At 46.1% G+C, this 22,108-nt stretch overlaps 1 protein-coding gene across 2 annotated transcripts in view; it reads right to left on the reverse strand.

Moving 5' to 3' along the window:
* Positions 1-7,878, reverse strand: part of ARL5A (ARF like GTPase 5A) — a 35,102-nt gene extending 27,224 nt beyond the window's left edge. Inside the window, exon 1 of one of the 2 annotated variants that reach the window (XM_075933400.1) lies at positions 7,634-7,878. In XM_075933400.1, the coding sequence (XP_075789515.1) occupies positions 7,634-7,679 (46 nt within the window). In that variant the 5' untranslated portion in view covers positions 7,680-7,878. Of the gene's footprint in view, positions 1-7,036; positions 7,555-7,633 lie in introns of those variants that run through there. The other variant, XM_006125641.4, reaches the window with a different exon arrangement.
* Between the last annotated feature and the right edge of the window lie 14,230 nt (positions 7,879-22,108).

Genomic DNA, 22,108 nt, shown 5'->3' on the forward strand with positions numbered 1-22,108 from the left:
GGAGTACTGTGGTAAGGGTCCTAGGAGATCATAGTGGACCACAAGTTAAATATGAGTCAATAATGGAATGCTGTTGGGGGGGGGGGGGGGGAAAGATGAGCATCAGTCTCAGATGTATACACAGGAGTTTCGTAAGCAAAACACGAGAAGTGATTCATCTCTTCTACTCTGTATTGATTAATCCTCAATTAGAGTACTGTGTCCAGTTTGGGTGCCACATTTCAGGAAAGATGTGGACTAATTTGAGAACATCCAGACCAGAGCAACAAAAATTATCAAAGATCTAGAAAACATATCCTATGAGGCAAAACTGAAAAAGTTGTGTTTGTTTAGTCTGGAAAAGAGAAGATTGAGAGGGGACACAACTGGTTTCGAGAACATAAAAGGTTGTAACAAGGAAGAGGGAGAAAAATTGTTCTCCTTAAACTCTGAGGCTAGGACAAGAAGAAATGGGCTTAACTTGCAACAAGTGAGGCTTAGGTTGGACATTAGGAAAAACTTACGAACCGTGAGGGTAGTTAAGCATTAGAATAAACTGCTTAATAAGGCTGTGGAATTTTCATCATTGGAAATTTTCAAGAGCAGGTTAGACAAACACCTGTCAGGGATGGTCTAGCATGCTTAGTCCTGCCATGAATGCAGAGGACTTGGCAAGATGATCTTTCGAGATACTTTCCAGACCTATGATTCTCGAATTCTATATTTCATGTTATCATGTGTTTCTATCACAGTTTTTGCAGTCTTCCCTCTGTTTTACATAACATGCAGTAGTTGAGCCTTTTCTTAACTAGACAATCCTTCACATAGGGATTGTCCTAATATATCATAGAATCATAGAATAATAGGACTGGAAGGGACCTCAAGAGGTCATCGAGTCCAGCCCCCCGCCCTCAAGGCAGGACCATGCTCCGTCTACACCATCCCTGACAGATGTCTAACCAACCTGTTCTTAAATATCTCCAGAGAGGGAGATTCCACCACCTCCCTTGGCAATTTATTCCAATATTTGACCACCCTAACAGTTAGGAATTTTTTCCTAATGTCCAATCTAAACCTCCCCTGCTGCACTTTAAGCCCATTACTCCTTGTCCTGTCCTCAGAAACCAAGAGGAACAAATTTTCTCCTTCCTCCTTGTGACACCCTTTTAGATATTTGAAAACCACTATCATGTCCCCCCTTAATCTTCTTTTTTCCAAACTAAACAAGCCCAGTTCATGAAGCCTGGCTTCATAGGTCATGTTCTCTAAACCTTTAATCATTCTTGTCGCTCTTCTCTGTACCCTTTCCAATTTCTCCACATCTTTCTTGAAATGTGGCGCCCAGAACTGGACACAGTACTCCAGCTGAGGCCTAACTAGTGCAGAGTAGAGCGGCAGAATGACTTCACGAGTTTTGCTTACAACACACCTGTTGATACAACCTAGAATCATATTTGCTTTTTTTGCAACAGCATCACACTGTTGACTCATATTCAACTTGTGGTCCACTATGACCCCTAGATCCCTTTCCGCCATGCTCCTTCCTAGACAGTCGCTTCCCATCTTGTATGTATGGAACTGATTGTTCCTTCCTAAGTGGAGCACTTTGCATTTCTCTTTATTAAACCTCATCCTGTTTAGCTCTGACCATTTCTCTAACTTGCTAAGGTCATTTTGAATTATGTCCCTATCCTCCAAAGAAGTCGCAACCCCACCCAGTTTGGTATCATCTGCAAACTTAATAAGTGTACTCTCTATCCCAACATCTACATCATAGATGAAGATATTGAACAGTACGGGTCCCAAAACGGACCCTTGAGGAACTCCACTTGTTATCCCTTTCCAGCAGGATTTAGCACCATTAACAACAACTCTCTGACTACGGTTATCCAGCCAATTATGCACCCACCTTATCGTGGCCCTATCTAAGTTATATTTGCCTAGTTTATCAATAAGAATATCATGCGAGACCGTATCAAATGCCTTACTAAAGTCTAGGTATATGACATCCACCGCTTCTCCCTTATCCACAATGCTCGTTATCTTAACAAAGATATATTTGTATACAACACAGCACTACTGGGCTTTGATTATTTTTGGACCCTCTTATAAGCAAATTCATTTTGAAACCAACATTGAACATATATTTATGTTAATTCAGCACCTCTTATTTCCTATTTATGATTTCAAAAATGATTAAAGGTCTAGAAAACATGACCTATGAGGGAAGACTGAAAGAATTGGGTTTGTTTAGTTTGGAAGGGTATGTCTACACTTGCTCCCTAGTTTGGACTAGGGATGCAAATGGAGCATACTGAAATTGCTAATGAAGCACGGGATTTAAATATCCCGCACTTAATTAGCATCTTCGTGGCCGGCCGCCATTTTGGATTCGGAGTATTGCAAAATAAGTTGCCCCGTGCAGACGCACTATTCCGAGAGAAAACCCTTCTCTCGGCATAACTCGAGGAATAACAGTTATTCCAAGAGAAGGGTTTTCTCTCAGAATAACACGTCTACATGGAGCAACTTATTTCACGATATCCTGAATCCAAAATGGCGGCCAGCGGCGAATATGCTAATTAAGCACGGGATATTTAAATCCCGCGCTTCATTAGCAATTTTGGTATGCTCCATTTGCATCCCTAATCCGAACTAGGGAGCAAGTGTAGACATACCCGAAAAGAGAAGACAGAGGGGACATAATAGCAGTTTTCAAGTATCTAAAGCAGGGGTTCTCAAACTTTGTGATACCACGACCCCCCTCTAAGTTGCTCACGACCCCCCGGGGGGGGTTGGGACCCACAGTTTGAGAAATGCAGACCTAAAGGAGGAGGGAGAAAAAACTGTTCTCCTTGACCTGTGATGACAGGACAAGAAGCAATGGTCTTAAATTTAAGCAAGGGAGGTTAGGTTGGACATTAGGAAAAACCTCCCATCAGGGTGGTTAAACACTGGAATAAATTACCTAGAGAGGTAGTAGAGGTAGTAAGAACAGATTAGACAAATATCTATCAGGAATGATCTAGATCAGGGGCGGGCAATAATTTTTGGTGTGGGGGGAGAGGGCACTCCAAGATTTTGGGAAGTGGTCTCCTCCTTCTGTGAAGGAGATGCAGGATCTAGGCTGGAGGTTGGGTGCAGAAGGGCACAAAGGGTAAGGAAATGGCGTGCAGGAGACAGTGTGAGGTCTGAGAGGGAGTATGGGTGAAGGAGAGGGTTGTGACCTGGGTCAGGGGATTGGGGTGTAGGGTCAGAGAAGGAGTATGTGTGCAAGAGAGGATTTTGGGGGAGGGACATTTGGAGGGGGTGCAAAGTCTGGAAGGGAATTGTGACCTGGGAGAAGGGAAAAAAGGTGGTGCAGACTCCAGAGGGCTTGGGTGGCGACCTGGGGTACGGGAATGGGGTGAGGGGTCTGGAAAGGTTTTTGGGTACAGGAGAGGATTCTGGCCTGGGGAAGGGGTGCTGGAGGGAGTACAGGGTCTGGAAGCGAGTTGTGACTTGGGGCAAGTTGTGACCTGAAGCAAGGTGCAGAGGGTTTGGATGGTGACCTGGGCGAGAGATTAGGGGTGCCAGAGGCAGGCTCTGGATGGGAGGTGCTTACCACCTAAGTGTCTCCTGGCCAGCAGCCCTACAGCAACCGCAAGGCAAGCTGGACTCCCTGACTGCTGCAGCCCCAGACCACTTGAAACTGCAGGCTGTGCCCTCCACATGGCTAAGAGTGGGAAGAGACTTGCATTGCCCCCAATCCCCAAGCCAATCTTTTAGCTCCTATTGGCTGGCTGTTTCCAGCCAATAGGAGCTGAGGATTGGGCTGGGAGTGGGGAGATCACAGAAAGCCTCCTCCTGCCTGCAGAGCAGAAAACAGCACGGATTGAGCTTTAAACCACGGCAGCTATGTGCTGGAGGGTCCCGGAAGGGTGGTCTGCAGGTCGGATCTGGCCCCCAGGCTGAATTTTGCCTAGCTCTGATCTATATCGTGCTTGGTCCTGCTGTGAGGGCAGGGGACTAGACTTGATGACCTCTCGAGGACCCTTCCAGTTCTTGTATTCTATAATTCTATTCATTATAACATAAATTCTACAAGCAATATTGTTGGGAGCTACTCACCATAGGCTAAAGTACACACATTTTTCAGTTGTGAAATGCACATGAGTATGGCCTCATCAATGTGAGCAAGGGTATTCTTTTGCCCAAGTTATCTATAGATATCTATAGATATAGATGTAGATATTGGGATAGAGAGTACGCTTATTAAGTTTGCAGATGATACCAAACTGGGTGGGGTTGCGACTTCTTTGGAGGATAGGGACATAATTCAAAATGACCTTAGCAAGTTAGAGAAATGGTCAGAGCTAAACAGGATGAGGTTTAATAAAGAGAAATGCAAAGTGCTCCACTTAGGAAGGAACAATCAGTTCCATACATACAAGATGGGAAGCGACTGTCTAGGAAGGAGCATGGCGGAAAGGGATCTAGGGGTCATAGTGGACCACAAGTTGAATATGAGTCAACAGTGTGATGCTGTTGCAAAAAAAGCAAATATGATTCTAGGTTGTATCAACAGGTGTGTTGTAAGCAAAACTCGTGAAGTCATTCTGCCGCTCTACTCTGCACTAGTTAGGCCTCAGCTGGAGTACTGTGTCCAGTTCTGGGCGCCACATTTCAAGAAAGATGTGGAGAAATTGGAAAGGGTACAGAGAAGAGCGACAAGAATGATTAAAGGTCTAGAGAACATGACCTATGAAGCCAGGCTTCATGAACTGGGCTTGTTTAGTTTGCAAAAAAAAAGAAAATTAAGGGGGGACATGATAGCGGTTTTCAAATATCTAAAAGGGTGTCACAAGGAGGAAGGAGAAAATTTGTTCCTCTTGGTTTCTGAGGACAGGACAAGGAGTAATGGGCTTAAAGTGCAGCAGGGGAGGTTTAGATTGGACATTAGGAAAAAATTCCTAACTGTCAGGGTGGTCAAACATTGGAATAAATTGCCCAGGGAGGTGGTGGAATCTCCCTCTCTGGAGATATTTAAGAACAGGTTAGATAGACATCTGTCAGGGATGGTGTAGATGGAGCTTAGTCCTGCCTTGAGGGCGGGGGGCTGGACTCGATGACCTCTCGAGGTCCCTTCCAGTCCTATTATTCTATGATTCTATGCTAAAAATCAAGCGATTAAGAATAGTCAAACATCAGCCACCACAATAATTCCTCTTATTACAGCTGCATGTTTTCTATTATGGGGGATCAGGTAAATGCCTCTTTGTTTAAAATCAATATTGTGTGGTTCTGAAAAAACTGTTTTGTAGCCCCAAGGATATAAATTCAAGTTTGAATAACTTTGCACAGCTGAGCAATATTGTAAACATGGCTGATTACCTAACCTACTGTAAAAATGAGCTTTAAAAGTTTTTGTTCTGAATGGATAATGCTGAGAGTATTGGGATCAGTCAGTGTGTGTAAATATCAAGTTGTATAAAAGCATTTGAAAAGCAACTTTGAGGAGTTCTAATTAAAAAAATTAACATGCATTTTAAGTGATACTAATAGAATTTTAAGATGGACATGACATCAGGAATAAAACATATTCTCTCTAAAATAAGCAGTTTTCACGACATACTCTCACTAGCAAAACATACACTTAAGCAACAAGACATGACAGAGTATACTCAGCAGAATAGTGTGATTTTATATATAATATTATTGTACTTATAACATTGATGTTTAAAATAAATTGTATAAGTTATTTGAGGATTAGCAAAATATTTATACTTTGTGGCTGCTATTTCTCACCACTCAGTGCTGCTCAGAATATCTGTTACATATTAGTCTTGGTTGCAGGTGTCACTAATGCTACCTACCTAGCCCAGCAAGCTTATTTTGAAGACATGAAATAGGCCACTAATAAAAAGGAAAACTACAGTGGAAAACAAGATTTTCAGATATTCTAATTGCTACATCTAGTTAAAAAAAGTTTTAAGTTTTTTTAAAAGGACAAAAGGCAAAGGCAAAAAGTTACATATGAAAATGCATTCACAACTACCATCAAGTAGAACACATTCCAATTCAAAAGGAAAAAAAATATTTGTAAATGTTAGTAAGTTTGTATTTACTATGATTACTATAACTATAAGAATTAATTTTTATGCAGCTTATTCACTTTTTGAATTTGACAGAAGTTTGCTTAGTCAGTTATATTTTTTTCCTCCTGTGAGGGTTAGTCACTTCCTTTTCTTCTGAAAGAAGATATTGTAAATACAGCACAGAAGCAGAAAAATTCACAAACATGTTAACTAAAAGTTTTCTGAAGTATTGTATGTTGCTATTTGCCGTATTTTGACCACAGAATACACCCTGTGTAAGTGACACCATCTCGCTTTTAAAAATTTATCAGACTTGGACACATTATACCCACTACTTATTTATTATCTGATCTAGAGTAATGTGTGATTTGGACCCTTTTCATCATTCCTAAAATGTTTCCAGCCCTTTCATGAAGCAGTGGTTCACGTTTTTTAATATAGTCTCCACATTCACATCTCTGCCTAATTTCTACAAATCACATCTGTACCTTTAGTCTCTTTACCCAACTCTTGTCCCAGCCTTTAAACACAGAAGCCTTTAACATTACTGTTAAGTAATGTTTAGAAAATGAAAAATGATATGTAGAGTTAATTTGTAAGATTACTAGCCAACTTTTCAGTTAAATTTCAAGAGCAATTGGACTACATGATAATATAAGAACATAAGACCAAAGGTCCATCTAGCCCAGTATGCTGCTTTCTGACCAGCGGCCAATGTCAGATACCCCAGAGGGAATAAGCAGATGATCCATCCCCTGTCATGGACTAGAGAAAAGGGAATATTGTATAAGAGCAACATGGCAGGAGTAGCCACATTTGTCTTGAACTATTAGGAATCTAATCTACTGATGGAATGAAACGTGGCACATAATACGTTGCATTTGGTTCATACTTAAAGAATTCATCTCTGGGCTTTCAAATACGATCATCACAAAGCAATTTCCTAAACAGAAAAACCAAACTAGATGTTGTAGACTTACTGAGGCAAAAGCGACTACTACAAAGGCACAGAAAAGTAAGTTTATGAATACAACCAAAGAAGAAAAGCAGTCAATGATGCAGCTTATTTCCTGAGAAGGTCCTTTGGGAAAAAAAACCCAACTATAAGCTGAACAGAAGGAGGACACGGCACAGTTAGCAAGAGCCAAAAGCAGAGCGACCCGCTGCTGCTCTCCGAAACTTTTCGTTCCTGTGCGAATGCCACGGTCCAGCTGCAGCAGGCGCGATCGCTCCCCTCCCCCAGCTGCGCTCGGCCAGTCTGAGTCACAGCTGGGACCGCGCTACTGGCCGCTCTTTAGCCCCACACGCGTCCTGCGTTTCGCCACCCAGGGGCGCGGGGCTGCCCAGCTCATGCCCAGGGGCGCGGGGCTGCCCCCTCAGACGCTGCGCGGCCGCGAGAGGCAGGAGCAGGCGCGCGGGGCACCGACCCGCCGCCGCAGCCAGCGTGACACGTTAACCGAGCCCGAGGCGGAGCCCGGAGCCGGGTCCCCGCTCGCGGCACAGCCACGGCGAGCTCCGCAGGGCCCCGCGCCAGCCGCAAGGCAGGCGAGCTCCCCGCCCCCAGCCCGGCCCCTCACCCTGGTGGTTAAACAGCCTCCAGATCCTGGTGAAGAGGATTCCCATCCTCGGGCGGACCCGGCCCGGCGGCAGCTCCCGTCTCCTCTGGGCTCCGCGGCGGCGCGCTCAGGCCCGGGCCCTGTCCCGCGCTACCCGAGGAGGGGGCAGGCTGAGGCCGCGCCGGGCCCGCTGGGGCTGCGCACTCCTGGCCGTGCAGCCCCCACTCAGGGACATCGCCACTAGCCCAGCTCTCTTTTCCGCTTCGCTTTCCCGGCCGCCTCTTCGAGGGGGGAGGGGAGCAGAAGACAAGGAAGGGCCCCTCCCGGCCACCGTCAAGCCAAGTGAACGACGGAGGGGCGTGACGCCGTGGAAGTAACTCATTTGCATAGCACAGCCCCGCCCACTGGCAGACCAGCGCGGCCTATGAGCAAAGCGGCTCACGTGACTCCTCATACCTTTGCGGTCCCCGGGACCCGTCGCGCGCTCTGCCGCCGTGCAGCCTTTGGGGGAAGGATTTCAAACTTGAGGTCTGCTTACCGCAGCATGCTCTGACTCCCGCGGCGGCTCAAATGCAGCAAGAGTTTGAGCTACTGGCAGCTTTGCCTTTGGGGCAGGGAGTTTGTTTATAAACAGAAAGAAGCAAGTGATTAGCAGAAGAGTGGTCTGTCAAGTACTTGAAGAATAGTTAGAGCATCATGAAAACACTGCCAGGAACTTAGAAGGGTGCAAAGTATAGGAATGAGTATTGGGCTGCTGGGATTTGCCCTAGAATCACTACGGTTAAACTTTTAAAAACTTTTTTTTTAAATGTGTGGTTGTGTAGCATCTCAGACACAAAAAACACTGCTCTTAAACTTGGGAGCAGTCTTGAAAAAGGGGTAAACAGTGACTAATCCAAACCTGACTGCAAAGAGTTACAAAGGGATCTCACCAAACTGAGTGAGTGGGTTAACAAGGGGAGATGGAATTTAGTGTTGAAAAATGCAAAGTAAAGCAATTGGAAAAATAAAATCCCAACTATACATACAAAAACAATGGTGTCTAAACTGGCTGTTATCACGCAAGAAAGATATCTTGGAATCATTGTGGATAGTTTCCTGAAAACACCTACTTAATGTGCAATGGCAGACTAAAAACTAAAAAGCTAACAGAATATTGGAAATTATTAGGCAAAGAATAGCTAAGACACAATACAATATTGCCTCTATATAAATCCATGCTGTGCTTATATCTTAAATAGTTTATGTAGAGTTGATCACCTCATATAAAAAAGATATGCTGGATTTGGAAAAGGTTCAGAAAGGGCAACAGAAATTATTAGGGGTAAGGAACAGCTTCCATATGAGGAGAGATTAACCAGACTGGAACTTTTTTTAGCTTGAAAAAGAAATGACTAAGGGCAGGGGGATATGTTAGAGGGCTAGAAAATAATGGTGTGGAAATAGAATAAGGAAATATTATTTATTCATTCACTAATGTAACACAAGGAGGTGACTCAATTCAATTTATAGGCAGCAGATTTATAACAAAAAAATGAATTATTTTTCCACAGTCAACTTTGTGGAACTTTTCTCTAGGAGATGGTGGTAAGGTCCAAACCATAACAGGATTTCAATAAGTACAAAATAAATTCAAGGAGGATCGGTCCATCAGTGGCTACCAGCCAGAATTGGCAGGGATGGTGTCCCTAGCCTCTGCTTGACAGAAGCTGGGAATGGGCAAGGATCATGATGATTGCCTCTTCTGTTTATTCCTTCTGAAGCACCTGGCATTGGCCACTGTTGGAAGACAGGATTTTGGGCTAGAAGGACCTTTGGTCTGACCCAGCTTGGCCATTCTGATGTTCTTATATAGAGCTAAAATGTATCTGCCCCCTGCTGTAACCCACCAGACCCTGATCCCCTTCCAGAACTGAGATAAAGCCCAGGAGTCCTCATGGGGTCTCTCTTTCCACAGAGTAACAAGGTAAAATATACATTAAAACCTTAAGGCTAACTGCTAAGTTGTCTGCTGAAAAAAGTAGAGTTTTCCAGTGCTGACATAGCCCCTGGATAGAGGTGAGCTGTGTGTGGGAGGGTGGATGGGGTTGGTTTCCCTCCCTCTATTTGGTGCTTGGTTTGTACTGAGTATGCTCAGTAACACTGCTGAATCCCCTGTTCTCAGCCCACTTCCTCACCCCCATCACAATATGCACAGGTTACCCTCCCCACCACCAAAATCTGAAATGGCACCCTTGGAAGGAGCATCCGTAACAGGCCCAGTCTGCCAAGGAACTGCATAAAGATGGACTCTTTACAGCCCCCTATACACTCTCTGAGTGCCCCATCCCTCCAGCAGCACCAATAGGGCCATGCCTAGTCATCCCTTCTGCCAACTGCCATAATCACTCCCTTCCAATCACTGTAACTGACCCTTCCAACTGACATGACTAACCCTCATCCTTTCCTACCACCCTAATTCCCTCTCAAACTCCTACCACTGCTGCTGCTGCCTGTTACTCCCTTCTGCCTCACCCTGCCTGCCCCAGACCACTGCTGTCAGCACCCCTTACCCCAGCCAGCTGTGACCAGCTCCTGCTCTGACCGCCCCTTGTCAATCACCTTTGTGAGTGCTCCAACCTCTGCCACTGTCAGGGCCAGGCTGCAAACACCCACTCTGAGTGTGGCCAAGAGAAAGAGGGGCCTACACTGGCTGGGATCTTAAAGCCATTGTAATCTAGCTGTCAATGGCCTGCTTATAACATTGCCAACTCTTCATTGAATTAAGTCTCAAGTTGGGGTGTTTTTCCTAATGAGACTCCCAGTTTTCATTTGAAAGAAAACAAGTTTCCTAGCCCCCATAAATGTGGAAAGAATTTTGAAAAAATGAACCCCCAACACTCAAAAAACAGAAGACCTATAAAAAGAATGCCAAATAGATTATCTTTAAAAATTCATGATTTTAATCCAATCTGAAGATATTTAGGGGCCTGACTAATGATATTGGGATGTGTGGGGTTGTCACTATTAGGTCTGTTTCTTCCTCTCGGTTTCAAGGGAGCAGTTGAAGAATAAAATTCTAAAGGCCAGGTTCTTACCAGCGCAGGGTCTTACCAGCGTAGGGAAAAAATGATACCCACTTTCTGCATTTATATGCTACAAAAGTAATTTTAATGTTTGTAAGTATTATGGCCAGCAGCTATCTGCATGGCCTCTTTTGCATATTTCAAAGAATGGTATACACACAAAACATGCAACCATACCATTTGCTCCAAGGCTGTGTTTTAGAATGCTTTTTTACAGCTTCTGTTACAGAGGGTCCAACAATGTTTCATTATCAATCTGGAAAGATACAGAAAATGTGGTAAGGCAGGGGGGAATATTGAGAGAGACAGAATATGGACAGACAATCTCTTGATCGCCCCATGTTGGCTGAGAGTTGCCTGGCACCTATGGGCTACGTCTACACTGGCCCCAAATTCCGGAAAAGGGATGCAAAACAGGTAAGTCAGAATAGGGAAATCCGCGGGGGATTTCAATATCCCCCGCAGATTTAAATAAACATGTCCGCCGCTTTTTTTCCGGCTTGGAGAAAAGCCGGAAAAAAGCGTCTAGACTGGCGCGATCCTCCAGAATAAAGCCCTTTTCCAGAAGATCTCTTATTCCTACTTTCAGGTAGTAAACTATGAGCATACCATGAGTTCTTTGAAAAGGTCAGGATTCTTGTAAATGTACCTTTATCAACTTACTGGATGATATGACTAGATGGGCAAAATGAAAATCAGAAGTGGCATACCATTTGTTTTTTAACTCCAGAAAGCATCTTCACAAATTTCATGTGAAATAAACCCTCAATCTTTGATATTATCAGATAGATGTTTAAACAAGGCCACTATAACCTTTGAGATTGAGCAAATGTTTATTCTACCAATTTTCAGCATGTATTTGAACCCTACTTAAGAGTTTAAAGTGGCCTCCATGATGTAAAGATCCTCATTCAAGCTGCCCACATCATTTTGCAATGTTTTTTCTGATCCCCAAAATGTTTTACATGTTGTTACAGATTTTTATTAAACATGACTTGGAAATGTATCAAAGAAGTTTAGAATCACTTGATAAATGTCCCCAAAACGCAGAACAAAGTATAATGCGTATGTCAATTTTCACATGACAAATACAGGCAGTCCCCGGGTTATGTACAAGATAGGGACTGTAGGTTTGTTCTTAAGTTGAATTTGTACGTAAGTCGGAACTGGCGTCCAGATTCAGCCGCTGCTGAAACTGACCAGTGGCTGACTACAGGAAGCTTGAGGCAGAGTTTCTCTGCCCCGGGCTTCCTGGAATCAGCCGCTGATCAGTTTCAACAGCGGCTGAATCTGGACGCCTGGGACAGAGCAGCTGGGGTGCTGCCGGGTAGGTCCCCGCAGCGCCGCACCTCGGCGCTGCGGGGACCAACCCGGCAGCACCCCAGCTGCTCTACCCCAGGTGTCCCCAAGTCACCTGCTGCTGAAACTGATCAGCGGCTGATTCCAGGAAGCCTGGGGCAGAGCAACTCTGCCTCGGGCTTCCTGTAGTCAGCTGCTGGTCAGTTTCAGCAGCGGCTGACTTGGGGACGCCTGGGGCAGAGCAGCTGGGGTGCTGCTGGGTTGGTCCAGTAGCGCCGCTCCTCAGCGCTACTGCACCAACCCAGCAGCACCCCAGCTGCTCTGCCCCAGGCGTCCTTATTCAGCCGCTGCTGAAACTGACCAGCAGCGGCTGAATCAGGACGCCTGGGGCAGAGCAGCTGGGGTGCTGCTGGGTTGGTCCAGTAGCGCTGAGGAGCGGCGCTGCGGGACCAACCCGGCAGCGACCCAGCTGCTCTACCACAGGCGTTGGTGAGAAAAGCCTGGTCTGGGTGGTCCCGCCGCCCGTGTCCTCTGCGACTTTGCTCCGCGTCTCCCTGGTCTGCTGGGGGGCCCCACCCCTCCCAGCAGACCAGGAAGACGTGGAGCAGCTTTTCTCGCCCCGGAGGACGTGGGCGGTGGGACCTCGGCGTGTCTGGGCGGTTCCGCCGCCCACGTCCTCCGTGGCGAGAAAAGCCCCATTAGTAAGTACAGATCCAACGTAAGTCAGCTCCACGTAACCCGGGGACTGCCTGTATGTCAATTGTCCATCTCACTTTGGCAGGTTGGGGTTTTTTCATATAAAATATATTTCAGACCACCTTCAATGAACAAAAATTGCTGCATTTGTGATATAATAGCTGGAAAGCAAATACATGTTCAGTTGCTTTGCATTAAGCAATTTTGTGCCAGCAAATGACTAACCATGAGGGAGACTCTTTAATGTGGCATATATTTTCATTTCAGAGATAGGAACATTTTTCAAGATCAATAGTCTCATTAAATTTTTATGGGTGATTTTTAATGGATGTGGAGCATTAAGTGTGATACAGCATGATGATTTGATATTGTCCATCTCTAATGAAACACACTCAATAGAAAACAATTTTATAAGTCATCTTAGGTAAGGAATTCTCAAACATTTTTACACCCTAATAGGATTTATTTGCCTGCTGCCTGACTCAGTCTTCTAGTTATAATCAGGTAGGTATTGAAACAAATTCGTAGTGGCAACTAGAGATATTGCCCACATGGAATGCTACTAGAAGATTTTAATCGAAGTCTATTAAGCCAATAATACTGTTTTTAATTTAAAGCCTTTTATTCATATCTATTTTGATCATTAAGAAATTTCCAGGAAAAGCTGCAGTTAGCTTCCCCTTGAAAAGACACAGATCTAGCACCTCTGTCCAAGAATAGTTAAGCAAGCAAGCAGTACATTCTTTAAAGACAAAATTAATATGTACAGTAAACTTCCAATAATCCAGCACCTTTAGGACCCCGGGGGTGCTGGATTATCAGATATGCTGGACTATCGGAAGGGGGGGCTATGAGAGGTCTGGGATGGGGTGGAGGGGTGCCAGTTTCAGCAGCGGCTGAATCGGGACGCCTGGGCCAGAGCAGCTGGGGTGCTGCTGGGTTGGTCCCGTAGCGCTGCTCTTCGGCACTGCGGGACCAACCCGGCAGCACCCCAGATGCTCTGCCCCAGGTGTCCCCAAGTAAGCCGCTGCTGAAATTGATCAGTGGCTGACTGCAGGAAGCCCGGGGCGGAGCTGCTCTGCCCTGGGCTTCCTGGAATCAGCCGCTGGTCAGTTTCAGCAGTGGCTGAATCGGGAACGCCTGGGGCAGAGCAGCTGGGGTGCTGCCGGGTTGGTCCCGTAGCGCTGCCCCTCGGCGCTGTGGAACGAACCCAGCAGTACTCCAGCTGCTCTGCCCCAGGCGTCCCCAAAAGCAGCTGGGGTGCCGCCGGCTTGGTCCCGCAGCCCCGAGTGGCAGCGCTACAGGACCAACCCAGCAGCACACAAGCTGCTCTGCCCCCAGCTTCCCTGATTCAGCTGCTGGTCAGTTTCAGCAGCCGCTGAATTGTGGAAGCCGGGCGCAGAGCAGCTCCAGTTGTCCGGCTGCCCAGAGCACTTCCGGGTTCCTGATGGTGCCAGACCATCAGGAGTGCCAGACCAATGGCGTTTTACTGTATTTAGAAGTAAGTGGTTATAGTAAAGAGGAGAGAGAGATAATACAGGGTTAGAATCAAAAAAATAAATGAAGCAGTGCAGTAAATAAAGACATGACACTACAGTAACAGTTTCAGTTCTATGGTATATAATGATGTCACATTATAACAATTTAACAACTAAACATATAACGGAATATCAATTAAACATTTAACACTTAAAGCTAAGCATCCAGTAAGTGCTGGTATGGTGATTACTAAATGGGCCAGGATTTCATTCAGACCACACTCATTCAACTTTATTTACAGGCAAAATCCATACACCTCTAGGTGATTTAAATTTCTCAAAATCACTTTGACAGTTTAAGGTGCTTCTATCAAACAGGCTCAGGAGTTGTCTGCTTGCTGGCTGCAGTCTAGCCAGGCTTCCTGCTCCTGAGGTAAAACTGGCAGGTCAGGAATTAAAACCAGGGGTCTGTTGGCCTCTGCTGGCTGGATAGAAGCAGCCTTTGGGGAGGACAGCTATAGAACATCTCCTGGTTGCATCAGCCCTGTTCATTCCATCTAGGATATCTCAGCTGACTCATAGATAACCTCATACTCAACAGGAAATGATGCAGTGCTCTCTCTTGATTACATCATCCCTATTCATCAACACAAGCTCCCATATATACCTATGGGTTTTTCTCAGATGACCTGTGGCTGACCCTGAGAAATATCATCCAAGTAGAGGGTTCTATTGCTCTAGAGGAGGTGAAATTATTACATAATAGGCAATGGATTCCTATGTACCTTAGAAATGGAACTTTCTATTTCATCATTCCCAATATCCTCCATTATCAGATTTTCTAATTTAAACTATTATTAATTCTTACTGAATTAAAGCCTCATTCCTAAAACTACTTTCCGGTCTAAATATGCAAAAAGAGTCCTGACAACACTGCCACTCATTTATGTCCAATTAAGCAATTTATAATATTTCAGATTTAAACTTCTTTTCCAATATTTTTCTGTAAATTTCCAATTTAAAGTATCATAAGGCATTTCAGGCAAATGAGGCAAAATCTTTTGTCACAGGAGGAGTAATAATAGGAAAACATTCAGATACTTCAGCTCTCTCTCATGTTGTGGCATTTTTTTAAAACCCTTATCATAGTATTCTTTTGATTTGCATTTCCTCCTCCCATCTGTTCTGTTTCTATACACCCACTTCTCTGTCATTTGCTCCTATTCATACCTACTCCTCTGCTGCCTGGTCCTCCTCTCACCCTGCACGTGCTGTCTGGTTCCCTTGGTTTGGATCTCAGGCTATATCTAGACTGCAGGCTTCTTTTGGAAGAAGCTTTTCCGGAAGAGATCTTCCACACAAAAAATTCTTCCAAAAGAGAGCGTCTGCACAGCAAAAGCACATCGAAAAAGTGAAAAATAGTGTCCACACTGAATGGACATTATCTCATATTTAAGCTGTGATTACTATGGATGGAGTGGCTTTTTCCTTTTTCCTCTTCCCTCTTCTTTCAAAAGAGCACCCTCTTCCCTGTCCACACACGCCTTTTTCTGAAAGAGCTCTCTTGGAAAAAAGGCTTCTTCCTTGTAGAAACAGGTTTACCAATGTTGGGAAAAAAAAAGAACAGTTACTTACCTTGTAACTGTGATTCTTTGAGATGTGTTGCTCATGTCCATTCCAAAATAGATGTGCATGCGCAGCGTGCATGCGTCGTCGGAAGATTTTCCCTCAACAGTACCCTTAGAGCCAGCAGGGAGCCCCCTACAGTGCCGCCAGTATATACCCTGCTGGCTCCCTCCCCACTCCAGTTCCTTCTTACCAGCATGGAACCAGCAAAGAAGGGGGGAGGGATTTGGAATGGACATGAGCAACACATCTCGAAGAATCACAGTTATGAGGTAAGTAACCGTTCTTTCTTCTTCGAGTGATTGCTCATGTGCATTCCAATATAGGTGATTCCAAAGCAGAATCTAACTAGGAGGGGGACCGGCAGAAGGATTCACTCCTGAGCTAAGGACCACTCTACCTAGGGCAGCGTCCTCTCTGGCCTGCTGCGGAAGGGCATAGTGGTTAGTGAATGTGTGGACCGAAGACCACGTGGCAGCCCTAAGATGTCCGAGATGGGAACCTGTGCGGCGAAGGCGGTGGACGCCGCCATCGCCCTTGTGGAGTGCGCCCTGAGGGGCGGGGCTCGCGTGCCAACTAACGAGTAACACTCTCTAATGCAGGCAGTAATCCACGAAGCAATTCTCTACGTGAATACGGGCTGGTCCTTCATGCGTTCCGCAATGGCTATAAAAAGCTGCTGTGACTTGAGGAATGGTTTAGTCCTATCTAAATAAAAGGCTAACGCCTTTCTAATGTCTAACGTGTGAAGGACCGGTTCTTTCCCAGATGCGTGCGGTTTAGGGAAGAAAACCGGGAGAAAAATATCTTGGGAAGTGCGGAAAGAGGAGACCACCTTCAGCAGAAAAGCTGGATGGGGGCGGAGTCTGACTTTATCCTTAAAGAATACTGTGTAAGGGGGCTCACACATGAGTGCCCTAAGCTCGGATACCTGCCTTACGGATGTGATTGCTACCAGCAGAGAAACCTTATACGACAGGTGAAGGAGTGAACAGGTAGCCATTGGCTCAAAAGGGGGTCCCATAAGCTCAGAGAGGACCAGGTTTAGGTCCCACCGAGGGATGGGGGCCCACACGTGTGGATAGAGTCTATCCAGACCTTTCAAGAATCTGTTCACCGTCGGGTTAGCGAACAGCGTTTTGCCCCCTTTCCCTGGGGGGAAAGCCGATATGGCTGCCAGGTGAACCTTAATGGACGAGAAGGATAGGTGCTGGAGCCTAAGCTCTAGCAAATAGTCCAGGATCCTGGGGACTGGTACCCATCTTGAGTGCACCCTCTGTTGAGATGCCCAGGAATAGAAGCATTTCCATTTAGCCAGGTAAGTGGATTTAGTGGACGGTTTCCTGCTGCCTAGGAGGACCTCCTGAACCCGTTGAGAGCACTGGAGCTCCTGAACCATTAGCCACGGAGCTTCCATGCTGTCAGGTGGAGGGACCACAGGTCTGGGTGGTGCAGCCTGCCTGAGTCCTGTGATATAAGGTCGGGGACTAATGGGAGGGCCACGAGCCTCTTGCATGAGAGGCTGAGGAGTGTCGAGTACCAGTGCTGACGCAGCCATGCTGGGGCAATTAGAATGAGGAGGAATCCGAATTCCCTTACCTTCAGCAGCACCCGGTTAACCAGAGGGAATGGCGGGAATGCGTACAGCAGGCCACGCAGCCAATGAATAAAGAGAGCATCCCCTAGGGATCCCCGTCCCTGTCCCAGGAGGGAGCAGTACCGGGGACACTTGGCATTCTGGGATGTGGCAAACAGATCCAGGTGGGGAAACCCCCATGCGTGGAAGACGGATTGGGCTACGTCCCACCTTAGAGACCACTCGTGACCCTCAAACTACCTGCTCAGTATGTCTGCCAGGACGTTCTGGGAGCCCGGGAGGTACGAGGCCATTGGGTGGATATCCGCGCCGATGCAGAGCTCCCAGAGGTGAAGTGCCTCAGAGCACAGGTAAGGGGAGCGGGTCCTGCCCTGTTTGTTTATGCAAGCTACAGCTGTCGTGTTGTCCGACAGAATGAAGATCGACTTGCCCCTCAGGTGGGGAAGGAAAACCGCACAGGCAAGCTGGACTGCACTGAGTTCTCTGATATTGATATGCAGGGAGGCTTCATGCGGGGACCATGTACCTTGGGTGTGTAGGTCCCCGAGGTGGGCTCCCCAACCCGTGTCTGATGCGTCCGTTACGAGTCGGAGTGACGGGACCGGCCTGGAGAACGGGACTCCAGAGCAAACCACTTCTCGGCGCATCCACCACTGCGACATGCTGAGAACACTCGGGGGGACAGTCACTACTCTGTCCCAAGAGTGGGCGGTTGGCCTGTGTGCCCTTGCCAGCCACATCTGCAGGGGGCGCATGCATAGCCTGGTGTGTTGCACTAGGTAAGTGCAAGCGGCCATGAGTCCGAGCAGGCGTATGCAAGTCCAAGGGGTAGTCATTGGAAATTTCTGCAGCGACTCGATCTCCGCTTTCAGGATGAGGAGCAGGAGTAGGGTAAGGAAGCCCTCTGTGACGGGGAGTCCAGGGTGGCGCCCACAAACTCTATAGTTTGTGTGGAGATTAGGGTGGATTTGTCCACGTTCAGGAGTAGACCTAGATCTAGGAAAAGGCCCGAGTTGATGAGCACGTGGTCTCTCACCTGGGCGTCCGACCCCCCACAGAGGAGCCAGTCGTCCAGATAGGGGAATACTTGGATACCCCATCTTCTGAGTTCTGTGGCCACCACCGCCATGCATTTGGTAAAAACCCGGGGGGCCGTAGATATGTCAAATGGGAGAGCCGTAAATTGGTAATGGTCCCAACCCACCACAAAGCGTAGAAATCTGCGGTGGGAAGGGGCAATCGAGACATGGAAATAAGCGTCTTTTAGATCGAGGGTAGCGTACCAGTCTCTGGGCGCTAGGGAAGGGATAATAGCCACCAGGGTCACCATCGTGAACTTTCTCTTTGGAATGAAGCAGTTCAGGGCCCTGAGGTCCAGGATCAGGCGAAGGCCCCCATTTCCTTCGGAACCAGGAAGTACTGGGAATAGATACCCCTGCCCCGGTGTTGAAGGGGGACGGGTTCCACCGCCCCCAGTTCGAGGAGGTGATTCACTTCTTCCTGCAATGGGGCTTGTGAGATGGGTCCCTGAAAAGGGACGGGGTGGGGGGTTGTGAGGGAGAGGGTGAAATGAAGGGAATGGAGTAACGGGACTCCACAATTTCTAGGACCCAGTAGTCTGACGTAATTGCCCTCCAGGCCCGGGTAAATTGGGATAGGCGGTCCCTGAATGGGAAAGGGGAAACTGGTACGAAGCCCTCAAGCATCCCGTCAAAACACCTGACAGGGTCCAGGTGGCTTATTGGAGGGACCCCGCCATTTGGAGGGGAAAATGGAGTCAGAAGGGGGACGAGAACGATGGTGGTTGTTTCTGCCGTTATTCCCCCGGCGGTGTGAGAAATCGGGCCACAGGCCTTGGGAAGGCACCCTAGTGGCACTCCTACCCACAAAGGAATGCCTTTGCGTGGCCGGGATGTGCAGGCCCAGTGATTTAAGCGTGGCCCTCGTGTTTTTCAGCCCATGAAGGTGCTGGTCTGTTTGATCCGAAAAGAGCAAGGTACCCTCAAAAAGAAGATCCTGGAGGGTGTTCTGGACCTTGGACGGTACCCCAGAACCCTGCAACCAGGAACTGCGGCACAGTACGACCCCCATAGCCATAACCCTGGAGGCGGCTGAGGTTGATCCAACAACAGTCACGGCAGTAAGAAGGAACTGGAGTGGGGAGGGAGCCAGCAGGGTATATATGCACTGATATGCCAGTGCCACTGCAGGGCTCTAAGGGTACTGCTGAGGGAAAATCTTCCGACGACGCGTGCACGCTGCGTGCACACATCCATATTGGAATGCACATGAGCAATCACTCGAAGAACCACCTCTGGTCTTTCCATTTTTTTTTCGAAAGAAGGCGATTGCAGTGTGGACATAAGTGAAGTTTTTTGGGGAAAATGGTTATTTTTCCAAAAAAACTCTGCAATGTAGACATACCCTCAGGAGCTTCTCTGGTGCTTGATCTCCTCCTTCCTTGTTTACCATGATCTCCCTTCCAGTCTACTTCTGATCTGGAATTCCTGTCTCACTCCATGCAGGCTTTAGTCTAGATGATGGCTTATGCTTCCTCTCCTTGTGAAGGCTTCTGTTCCTGGGGGCAACTTCCACTTTTCTCCTTCTCCTCTTATGCTGAATTCACCCATTAGTGGAAGCAGTGCGGGTAAAAGCGCCTACTTATTTCCATCACCTTCTACAAGCTTCCAGGATTTTCAAAGTCATGAAGGGGACCACTTGGGCCTTAACTCAAACATCAGGAAAATCAAGTGGTAAGTTACAGCCATATAGTAGCAGATTGCCGTGTATTTTCCCTAATGACATATTGATAGTTGTGTTTGAGGTTAAAAATAGCTAGATGTAAGATTTTAATGTCATTGTAAAGATGAACATTTGTCATCTTTACCTTTATGTGTGCATGGCAATATAACATCAACTGTCCAAATAATGGGCAAACCACAGAGGAACAATCTTCATATGCTAGAGTAGTATTTTTTCAAATTTGTCTATGAAGCACTGGTTTGTGAACAAGTTCCTAATGGTCAAAGGAGAAAACTATTTCTCTGATGTAATGAAGCCTATTGCATTTTGCCCACAGTTTGGGACAGCTGACATTACATTGTCATTCACTAATGTTGAAAAATACACAGGTTCAAAACTTAAGTGTAAAGCAGCACACCTAGACTGACATTGAAATTGTTATATTTGATGTTAGATATAGCTATCAATGTCTCAATGGAAAACAAACATTCTACAATAATACAACAGTTTGTAGATGTACTGCACCCATCTATTTTCAGATAATTCAACTGTTTGAATGATCAAGGCCCAATGATGATGTTCCCCTTTACTAGACAGTATGGAGGATAATAGTATAATATACACCAATGGGGCTGAATGGCTAATTCAAAAGAGTAATAGAGCAAAACAGTATGACACTGAACAGTAACTATTCTCTATGTCACAGCTACAAAACCAAAAATGGGATGTAGCCTTTAATAGGCAAGAGGAGTAGCTCCTACAAGATTGCCCTATATATAATGTTACCAAAGTGCTATATTTATGAAGCTGGCACCATTCAGACTGAAATGGAATTTTATAGTTCCAAAACTATTCCTCTTTCTGCTGCCAACTGCAATTGACAATTTTAGAGACAAAGGACCAAATTCTGTTCTTTGTTACACTAGGATAAATTTGGAGTAATTCCTTTGTCATCAACAGAATTACTCCAGACGCATACAGATTTATACAGGTATAACTAATAACAGAACTTTCCCCAGTATGTGGGATGGATGCAAAAAGAGTAAATGAAAAGTATCATTTTTCCACTCAGTTTTTCTTCCAATTTATGGGTTTCCAGCAATTCTAAGAGATACAAACAGCCCGTGTGTCCTATGGTTTACTCAGTTTTAATTCAGGTCAGGAGACATGAATGACTAAACTATTGTGGCCCCTTCTGATCAACATGTTAAAATTAATGCAAGTTTGTCATCACCATTGGAAGCATGCAAATAAATTATTTGGATTGCTTTGGTTTAAAATGCATAAAATTAAATCTTTATTACTAGGAAAATACAAAAAAAAATCAAATAATTTCCTATCATTTTGAACACTTTCAGAATATATGCCTTTTCCCTTTGGGATTGTCCTAAAGCAGGGGTGAGCAATAATTGTCACAGGGAGCCACATAATGAATTTTGATAAGTGGTCATGGGTCAGCTCCTTTTGGAAGGGGCATAGTGTGGGGCAGAAGGGATGGGGTGGGGACTAGCATCCCCCTGGACTTGTTTGGGGCTGGAGGCTGTGAATTAAAAACATAGCAAAGAGCTCTCCACCCTGCCACTACCACATTGTCTGGCAGCCTCTCAGGGTTGTGGCAACTATTTAACGGGCTTGCAGCTCCAGTCCCTGCGAGGGTAGCGCCACAACCAGGAGCCATTTAAATAGGATCTGGCTACCTGAGCCAACTCCTAGAAATCTGGTGGTATGGACAATAGGATATAAATAGAAGTGGCCAAATGCAATCTGCGGGCCAAATCGAAGTGTTAGACAGGATGGATCTGGCCCCTGGCCTACATCTTGCCCTGCCCTGTTCTAAAGTCTTTGTTTTATGCTCTATGAGCATAGACTGACTGCATTCAAACTAAGTGAACCCCAGGCTGCTTCCACATACTTTCCCATCACTAGCATCTAGGATAATATGAAGAAATATAGTATACTTACAGAATTTTGCACTTTACATCCCATTTCTTTG

Source organism: Pelodiscus sinensis, chromosome 7 (genome assembly GCF_049634645.1).
Source record: "Pelodiscus sinensis isolate JC-2024 chromosome 7, ASM4963464v1, whole genome shotgun sequence".
NCBI classification, from domain to species: domain Eukaryota; kingdom Metazoa; phylum Chordata; order Testudines; family Trionychidae; genus Pelodiscus; species Pelodiscus sinensis.